This window comes from Aptenodytes forsteri, unplaced genomic scaffold (assembly GCF_000699145.1).
Source record: "Aptenodytes forsteri isolate BGI_AS27 unplaced genomic scaffold, ASM69914v1 Scaffold166, whole genome shotgun sequence".
NCBI lineage: Eukaryota > Metazoa > Chordata > Aves > Sphenisciformes > Spheniscidae > Aptenodytes > Aptenodytes forsteri.
The window spans coordinates 8,814,737-8,825,168 of record NW_008796110.1 but is presented as its reverse complement, the minus strand read 5'-3'; the positions used below and the strand labels follow the sequence as shown (position 1 = coordinate 8,825,168).

Here is a 10,432-nt window from a genome sequence, read left to right as displayed (position 1 = left end):
CTTCCACACCTATCTCCATCCTTATGAAATTCCTCACACCAAGTTTGGGCTGAAAAAGATTTGCTCAACCCATTCATTCCCTTGACATGCACTTCTTTCCACCTATTAAGAACCAAAATTACTCACAGAAAACACTGAAAGAAAAACAAATTTCAAAAATTTGACTGTGACCAAATAATCCGCCTGCAGTAAATCCTTAGGCTGCTGAGTTTAGTGAATATTACTACCATGCAAGGTGCTTGGGGCAGGAACCAGCCTATAATGTGTACTGCTTCCAGTCTGTCCCTATGTAAAGAAGTGGGGATAAGGACTCAGCTGCAGCACTGCACCCCACCTTACTGCAGATGCCCTTACCACCATTTAGGAACTTACAAGGAGGTCTACGAATGAGTCCAAAAGCATTATTTACAACTATTAGCATAGGAAGTTATTACTAAATGTCCCTCACCTTCCTTGCATCTGATTTTATACTCACTTATTGTACCCTAGTGTGATACCCTGTGCCCTCCACCAGGGCTTGAGCTGTCCCTACTTGGTATCAACTACACTACATTATTTTGGAGAGTCTGAGAAAAGTATATATATGCGTATACACTCCCTCTTGAAACCAATCAAAAGATTGCTTTTGCACATAGGCTATGACAGAGATTACATTTAAAGTCCTGCTATGCCATGCTCTCACTGAGAACTAGTCAAGCAAAAAACATGAACACTTATATAAATTATCGAGATCTTATAGTCTTTATTGAGACAAGTTTCCACCAGAGAGAAAATTTTCCTTGAGTAGGGATTGCAGGAATCGAGCCAAAGTTACAAGGATTAGATATCAAATGGTACGCTACTTTCTCGTTTTCTTTTTTGCTTTATGCCCATCTTGCTATAGCTATGACTGAGTATGTTAATCAAAATCCTATAGAACTGTACTCATTTGTGTGTGTGTTTACTTGCCATTTACATAATCATCTTACAAAAGGAGCATTTCTCCTTTGTGCTGGATGTCTTACAATGTAATTTAAAGTTGCAGTTACCGAAATATCCTATTCTAGCAGTTCCACCACTATCAATTCTATTGCCCAGTCATTACCATAAATTATTATACAGGAGCTAAATATACATTTCCAGTCTTCATGATGTCCAAACAGTCCTGCAGTCAGATAAATCAAATGTTCCCTGCAGTGTGCCCTAATAATCTGCACTGAGTGTTTTGGATCAAATAGGTGAAATTTCCAAAGCCTAAGGGCCTTCACAGAGAATTCAGGAAACACATAATTGTGGAGTGCCTTAATTTCAAAAATAGGATTTGTGTGTCTGCAACACAGGAAATGCTTATGGAAATGAGCAAGAACATACACTGATATGTATCTCCATAATCAGTGCAAAGCTACAAATATGTTTTACTATTAAATATGTATTTTAAAGCATATACAAACTTGATTAAGCATAATATCAAATGCTCAACTGGTAATGGGTGAGATGGAATGGAGTAGCTGAGATGGCATGCATTTTCCAAAAAAACCCCAAAATCAAGAATAAAGCATATCTTCTCAGTCACTTCTGAGGGGCCAACAGGGCACGAAATACTAATCAACTCACAAAAAACGTTTACCTCTGGGCCTCTGCTTCTTCTGTTACTTCTTCTGTTTTGAGGAGACAAGCACGTATCACCTGTCTGTAGCCTACGAATGTTGTCTAGGCATTTATCTTTGCTCACTGCTGAATTTCACCCGTTAGCACTCAGGGTATGCACAACCAAAGTCCTTCTTAAACTCAACATGAAGTGGGCCAGTTCCACGGGAGGTGGTTTCACTATGGGACAACATAGGATTTTAACTGGCTCATAAACAGGGGTGAAAACTTTGTTGTATCCTCCAACCTGCTGCCTAGAGTAGTCAACAAGTATCTGTGCCACCCTCTTAAACTATCTCAAGGGCCTGATCCGCCAAGATTGTTACAGTGCAAAACTTCCTATTTTTAGCAATTTCTTCAATTTGCATAAGGATGTTAGCATGCCTGAGCTTGATGGTTATAGAATGAAAATAAAAGTGCTCAGGAAATGCTGTAGTTAATGGTGGCATGAGAACTGTATCTCTACTGCATATACATACTGGCAAAAAGTAGGCAAGCTGATAGATTATAACCATGCAGAAAATGCAGTGCATATATGATAACCTTAACAGATGTATTTCTGGCTATTCTTTCTTTCCCCTCCAACATACTTGTTTTTCAGAGTTTGCCTTTGCATTCCTAAAATTGAAACTTTAACATTCCATGGAAATAAGAGAAAGAATGAACTGGAAGCATGTGGTTGTTTTCTGGTTTTTTGCATCGTTAAGTGATCATTTACATTCTTCAACCATAAACTTTGTGGGTTTATTCAAAATGTGACTACAACAATGTCACATATAGGTAGCATAATAATTGAAATTCAAATGAATCATTTCATACTTGGGATTTTCAATTCCACATTACAGAACTTGTCTTAGCCAGCCAATGAAGAGATGAAAAAAATACACATCTTTAAATAGGTGTCTCTGACAAAGGTGAAGTAGACTTTTTGTGAATTAGCACAGGGATAATTTTGAATAATCTCTGGAGACAGTAATTTGCCTAATATTTGGAGAAGTTTTGTTGTAGCTAATGCAGAGTTTGTTGAATATTATATCAGATGAATTCTGTTTTTATCTCTCTTGCGCTTATTAAATACAAAGTATAGTACAAAAACTGTGATGTGAAGAATAAGTCTGTCACTGGGCTGCATCAGCCAACTTACTGTCTAAAGACATTGTTCTTTAAATGCATCAGGTACATAAAATCACTAAGTACTGAAAATGGCAATAATTGTTTTGTTATCTAAATTTTATGAAACATATGGACGACTGCAATTATTTTCTTTCAAATGGCTGAAGATTGTTGTTACTTATTTCCTTTTTAGACTATTAAAAAATCTAATTTACTGTGGCACTCCTTTGATGATCATGTACTTATGTAATTACACAGTTCAGCCAAACAAAAAACACCACAAAAACTCTTCGCTACTTATAACGAGCAATCTTTAAAATTCACCCTTCTTTCTCCATGCTGGCTAGTTGAAGACTTTATCCATTTAGATGGACAGCTTCATCATATTTTTTTCTAAATGTAAAGCATGAGCTATTTTCAGGCCACTCAAGGAAAGTCATGGTGTGTAATATCAAACTCTCTGATTTGTTGCCGTCATATGCATTGCAAAATGTCATCTTGTCCTGTTGTTAATGGTCATGGCCAGAGAACGCTTATGATCATTACTGATTTAGATCACTGATTTCTTCACACTCAAAATCACTTCAGTAAACAAAAGCAGAGAACATATACTGAATTTTAGTTTTGAAGAACAGTATCTCAGACTGAGACTTCTCTTTTCTCTGAAAAGTCAATCAGATTAGTGTGCACTTATACAGCTCTCAATGAATATAAACTAGAAGGAAGTTGTCTATGTGGTATGCAGAATTGTACAGTCAACTCTTGGTTGTCTGTGGGTGTGTAACCCAGGTTGCAGATTAGCAGTGCTATGCTAAATCAAAGCAGAAAAAAAGGAAAAACACCCACCATTTTTCTTTGAATTTCTGATCTCACTTTTTACTTCAGCTTAACTTCATTCCTCGATAAATGTAATAAACACAGGAAGTTCTTATCTAATGTGCATATGCTTTGTATTACCTATGTTTTAGCTTTACGCGGGTTAGTCTACTCCATTTCTATTTTCAACAATTGAGAGCTGACTGTGTAACTATAAAAGAGCCCAGCAACCCACAGTTTTATTCGACATTTGCTAAAAAACAATTATTTGTCAAATACCTCTCTAATTTACCTCGAAAATCATCAGAGTTCCCTTTTACTTTATTTTTTAAACCCATGAGTAATAACAGCTTGCTGCAATACTGGACTCCTATTAATATAAGTAAAATGTTCACATGCTTGAAAGCCAAAGCAAAGACAATACAAGTGAACAAACTCAATGCACTTAAAAGGAGATAGATACAGTGGACTCTGCCCCCAAGGGCTAGAGACTGACGGAAAGCTGTTTTGTAATAATATTTTGTAGCTGTACCAAAACCAGCATTAATTAGCCAATTAATCAGCATTAATTGGCTAACTGTACATTTTATTCATGTAGAGGGTCACTAGCACCAAACAAGCTTTAAAAAAATTATATGCTCTTGGGCAATGCAACAATAACAGTGGTTTCTTTATGAAGGAGCTGGGAGAGGGGAAGTTGTTTCCTGCTGCCCCCTCCCCATCCTCATTTTTCTCTGTGTAACCTAGATAGCATGTACTTCACGACCAAAGCCAAAAGACAGAGGTACCCAGTGCGCTCGCCAAGCGTCATGGAAAGATGACTCCATGAACTACAAAGGCAGCTGGAAGGAACTGGCGGTCTCTCTCTGTCTTCAGGAAGGGAACCCAGACACTGACAAACCTCGGGAAGCTGCTGCAGGAGCTTATCTATTGGGGAGGAGGGATGGCTGAGACACTTCTTAAGGAGCAGGAGAAATATAAGACTCAGTATATAAAACCTTTAATCTTGAAGAAGGATTGATGGAGAGGCTGCCAAAGGGCCAGTGGGGCAACAGAGGGCAGGAAAGCAACAGGGGCAGACAGCCTTTTCTCCAGGGAATCTGTTCTTACTCTTTTTTTTTCTGCCACCAGGAAAATTAAAACTACTAACTTCACATTACCCGTGAGCATTAAAGATCAATGCAGATATAAAATAGTGTGATCCTTGCTATTCTGAAAAGAGTAACCTACCAGCCCTGTATTCTAGCTTTGGGAACAGCTTAACTCCTGTACTAAAATGAAAGCGAAAGGCTTTTTATACCGTGACACAACAGTGTACCGAATTGGAACAAACCTTCTTGCTCCTTTGAAATTTTACCCTAATACATTAGGTTTGATATGCTGACTAGGATCAAAATGACACCGATGACAAAAACTGCAAGCACTGCTTTAATTCATGTATACATATAATTCTTGCAGGAATATCTCTAAACTACTTGACATCCTGTGCCAGTGAGTTTCGCCGAGTAAAAACTTTGCATAAAACGTTACTTCCTATGTTGCCTTTTAATTTCACTGAACATCCCCTTGTTCTTTTAACACTGGAGAAAATAAAAGGAAACACTTTGGTCACAAGACTTCTTACTGGAACAATTATAAAAATTCACTTAAAAAAAAGTACCTCTCCTCTGTCAGGCAGTAATACAGTTGTGTATTTTTCAGTTAGCCAACGGAATTATATTGCTATCAAAAGAAAAACATTTAGCAAAATATTTGCTTTCAGACTTGTTTACTGTTTATTATTTTAGTTTACATCAGTTACTGCTTGCAAAACTTCCAGGGAAATAATTTTAATTTTTTTTTTCCTTTCCCACTGCATAGTAAATACAGCCTTCTTAGTATTTCAGAAGCATAGTACTATAGAAATGCTAGAGCCTGCTTCTGCTCCAAATGAAGTTTATCAGAAAACACCAACTGACTTTATTAGGAGTTAGGTCAGGCCCCAAATTTGCAGCTTTTGAAATTTCATAGTTGAAAATTTTCTGGCTAATCTTCAGAACCGACTACTTCTACAACTATAACACTATTTACAACTTTATTTATATGTACTTCTTTATTACAATATGTAATATCAATGTTCCTTGTAAAGGTTACTATTTTATAGAAATTAGACTGAAGTTATTGCCAATCAACCTTTTAATAAACTTAAGTGGGATAACTTTCAGAATTTTTCTCAACATACAATTCAGTTTTTATTCACTCCTGCTGTCTTTGACAATTGCTTAACTACCTTAATTTCAAAGCCTTTTTCAGTGTAATAAAAAAGTCCTTTTGGTAGAAGTTTATTGGTCCCGTTTCAAATTATGTTCTGAAACATTCTTGTACTGATGAGGACTCATTATTTTAGCAATTTTTCTGTTTCAACACAGTATATAAAGCCATGCCTCTCAACCAATCAACCTCAGTATAAAAGTGTAAGTGAGGTCAAACAGATTGCTCACTAAATCTTTGATCAAGTTGTCTGATCACATATAGACACAACTCTCTGAATTGTTGCATATGTTGTATAATGTTATCATACAAATTTAAGCATTTCCATTATCGACTGCTGCTTGTGTATGTATATATTAACTTGCTGGTCATAAAACTACAACAAAGGACAAGATATACCAATACTGAATTAAGACCTCTAGTCTTGTCTCTCCAAAAATTAAGAAAAATCCATGTTCTTTATGATTGACCAACTCATGATGTTGTGCTTCAAATATACACATTTTCCAAAATTAAACTGTGAAGTTAATGTCAAATACTGTGTTGTAACTTTAAATATAACTGACATATTAGAACAGATATATGGGTAATTATGATAAACTACACAATAGTGCTACTGTAGATAATATAATTTATCAATCCTGTGGTCCCCATCATTCATGCATTTACAGTTTGGGAATACAGTGACTGCAAAGGATAATAATTCATAATGGCTACATTCTCCGTACTTCATGCTAGCTCACTAGACAAAATAAAAAAGGTTAATTGTATAACTGGAAAAATGTAAAATTTTATTCCAAGAAAATTAACAAGCTACACAGGTAAATTTTGGCAAATGCAACTTTATATTGAAATCCACACATCTGTATCTTAAAGAAGGAAAGACTCACAGACTCTAATGTATTTCTAAAATACTAAGAAATCATATTATATGCTTTCACAAGTTAAAACTTAAATAATTTAAAACAACCAATACACCAAAATGTGCAGAAAATATAAACAAGACTGTGCCTTCAGTAGAATAAATGCTTCACAAATTGTGCAAGATATCATACTAAGGCTGCGGTCTCCCCATGACAGCTGTCTTAAAATATAAACATACATCAACTGCCTGTATTTCTCAGAACAAACTAGAAAGGGCGGCACACCTAGAAAAAAATCGTATCACCCCAGTGATGTGCATACTGATTTTGGGAACCATTGGAGTAAAAAGGAAAAAAGAGGACTAAGTGATCTTTCATGCACTCCCAAATGACTGACCAGAGTTATTGATTCAATTTTCCTTGCTTATTTGCTTCAATGCTAAACAAAATGGAAGATACTAGATAACCCTTTAAGGCAACATGTGTTTATTCTGTATAATTATAACTGTTCAATTATGACTGGATATTATCATTAACGTTGCCTAACAGACTGATATCTAGCTTTTTAAAAAATATAAATAAGAGTCTATTAAACTTTATACCAAATCAGCAAAACCCACATAATACAGTTAAATGTTAGTAATTTCACTGTTAACGAAAATGGTATTTAGAAAGAGTAATATATTGGGAAAAAAAAGTAAAGTCTAAATCTGAACAAAAATACTGCTTTGGAATGCTCCCCAAAACTTACTCACAAGGCAAACAGAGTTGTAAGTGTGATAATCCAATAATGCATGGCACATCTTTAATCAGTTACAGTACTTGAGTCCCCAGTTTTCAGTCTTTGCAAAACAATAATTGTATGAAATGTTTTAAAGGTCTTCAGATGTCTAAAATTAGTTTTATCAACACATTAACCTCATATCAACTTAATTTATTAAGATGTCCAATGCTAATCTTTTTGATGGTCTTATTTTATGTAGTGATATACACAGCATTTAGCACTGATACTTAGCACCTGCTACTTTCGTAATCTAGATTTCAACCACATAAAGGAATTCAGGGCAGTAGTTCAGTCCTTTGTTCTTAATTACAAACCTTCAGCAGTGGTCAGCAGGAACACGTTTTAGTTTAAAATAGGATTAGAGGTGAGCTATTGCAAAGACTGCAGAATGTTGCCCAAATCCTTACAACTGCTGACATCCCATTCTTGATTTTCTTCTCAAGACATGGCTACAGGCCACAATTGCTTAGCAGAGAATGGTAGTGTTTCACAAGGCTAAAGATTTACAGATGCTCCCTCATATAACACAGTAAGGTTCCCTTGGTAACCTGGATTTTCTGCAGTAAAGAAGGGTTGTGCTGAAACAGCGCCTCAGCTCCCTGTTGGAGAAAATGCAGACAAAAGGATTGATTCCAGCTTGGGCAAAACTCATCCAGACAGCAGCCGTTAGAAATCCCCCTGGTACTACAGGCCCTCTTGCAAAAACTCTCCAGTAACAGGCTACCAAATAGGGACCCCACAAGGTCAGAAAGAGGAATGTCATGATGTAGAACATTCTGCTGATTCTCTTCTCCATTTTGAACTCATCTAAAACCAGTAGCCTTCTCCTGCCTGTGGTGTTCGCATTTTGCCTGATTCCCAACAAGGTTGGAGGTGTGGGACCCCTTCCAAATCCAGCCAGCCAATTAGCAGCTGCTTGACCACTCGCTCCAGGACCATGAAAAGTCCAGTTCTGGCTCACTGCTGCAACAAACTGGACTGGCTTCATTTTCCTGCGATCGTGAACAAAAAATATCAGCTTGAGGTAGACAAGCTGTGTGGCTAGGAGGATAAGGGCAAGAAGAAGCATAAATCCCAAGGAATCATTAGCCCTGAAGGAACGATGCTGGAAAGTGCATTGGTCTTCCTCCCTAATGAACGAGTAGGTGCCCACATCTAAAACTGGGGGGAAAGCCATGGCTACAGAGAGGGTCCACACCATACAGATAACAGCCAAACAAGTCCAGAAGGTCAGCCTTTTCGTATAAAAACGGTGGTGGGCAATAGCTAAGTATCTCGTGACACTTATGCAGAATAGCATGAAAGCAGTGTGAAAGCAGGACAAAACCCCCAAAAAGGCAATCACTTTGCAAGTAAGAGTCCCATACGTCCAAGTAGAGCCATTTTTTACAGAGGTGAAAACAAATGGGAAACAAATTGCAGATCTGAGGATATCTGAGCAGCAAAGATCCAACAGGAAGTAGTAAGGAGCTCTATGCAAGGTCTTATCTTTGACTAGCAAAATGGAGATCAGAAGGTTACCCACCACACTGACTCCTATTATGAAACCCAGTGAAGTCAGTTTCAGAAAAGCTGTTAAAGGAGAGAGATTTTGTAAAATGTTGTCAGCTGCATGGCTGTAGTTCGCCATAGATGGATGGATGATATGTATATTGCCTCAGTCAAGTCTCATGATCTATATATAAGAACAAGGAAAAAATAGATCCATACATCTTACTGAAAATGTAATCCACAAACAGAACTGATCTTGTGTCTAGTCATACAGTACATCCTCTTCTTTCTGATTTGTCATGCCATCAAAATATCTGAAAAAAAATCGAGCTATCAGTTCTTAAGTTAACAAGAAATGATGTCAGAAAGTGCTAACAAAGATGTTAATTTATGGAGAACCAAATGAAGTTGTAAATTTGAGTACTATTGTTTGTTTTTAAAAATCATGAGGCTTTTTTTTTTACTTACTGTTTAGCATGATTGATTATTGGCATTTCACAGATTTAGCTTGTTACAGTTTCAGAACTGACCGGTGCCCCTTATATTTGGTAGCATATATAATTTTACAGTTAAAGCCTCAGAGATTTTATGAATCAAAACGTTCCCAGTTTGCAAGCCCAAGAGTTAATCACTGACATCTTTTAAAAACATCCCCAAAGACTGCTGATATTTTGACATTACCTACATTTATTTTATGGCTACAGTATTTGTCAACGTTTTAGAGGCAGGCGCTGTGTTGATACGGATCACACCCAAAGAAACCCTGCAGAATTTATGTTTTTTAACCCAAGTCACCAAAGCACATTAATCACACTGTGTTAGTTCATGCACATTGTAAGAGCCCCCCCCCCCCACTTTAATGCAAATCTTTAGCGCTTCAATATAATTCATAATAAGCAACGGTCAGTGTAAATACTGAGCAAAAATAGGCAACACCCAAGATATATAATGCCCATCCTTTCGGGAGGGCTGGTAAATGGAAATCTTTAAAGCTTCAATATAATTCATAATAAGCAACGGTCAGTGTAAATACTGAGCAAAAATAGGCAACACACCCAAGATATAATGCCCATCCTTTCGGGAGGGCTGGTTTTGGTTATGCTTAAATAAACGTATAATAAATTGATTTTTTTAGCTAATTAGGGCCCCACGATTCCCACTAATCCTCCCAGTGAATCGTACCGGAACACATTTCATGCAATAAAAGAAAATAAAGAACTGGCTGCTGCTGCTGGGGTTTTTTTGTTGTTTTTTTTCTCCCTCCAGAGCCAGGGACAGGAGCCACAGCAGGCACGATCAGGCTCCTTCGTTATTCACACGAAGTGTTTCCTATGCCACCTCGGGTGTACAAAGGATATTCCCACTGAATCCCAGCAAAATCCTTCCATTCTTACCGTCCACAAAAGAGCCTGATTGCTGCTGTGTAAACAGAGGCTGATCAGATCATGGCATCGTTTTAAAACCATGAAATCAGGCTCCCCCTCCCCCC

The 10,432-nt window shown here is 37.1% G+C and overlaps 1 protein-coding gene across 1 annotated transcript; it reads right to left on the bottom strand.

Moving 5' to 3' along the window:
- Window positions 1–7,940: 7,940 nt before the first annotated feature.
- Window positions 7,941–9,082, bottom strand: GPR85 (G protein-coupled receptor 85). Its single transcript, XM_009286826.1, has one exon. It carries the CDS (start codon window positions 9,080–9,082, stop codon window positions 7,970–7,972), a length of 1,113 nt encoding a protein of 370 aa, XP_009285101.1. The 3' UTR covers window positions 7,941–7,969.
- Window positions 9,083–10,432: the final 1,350 nt, after the last annotated feature.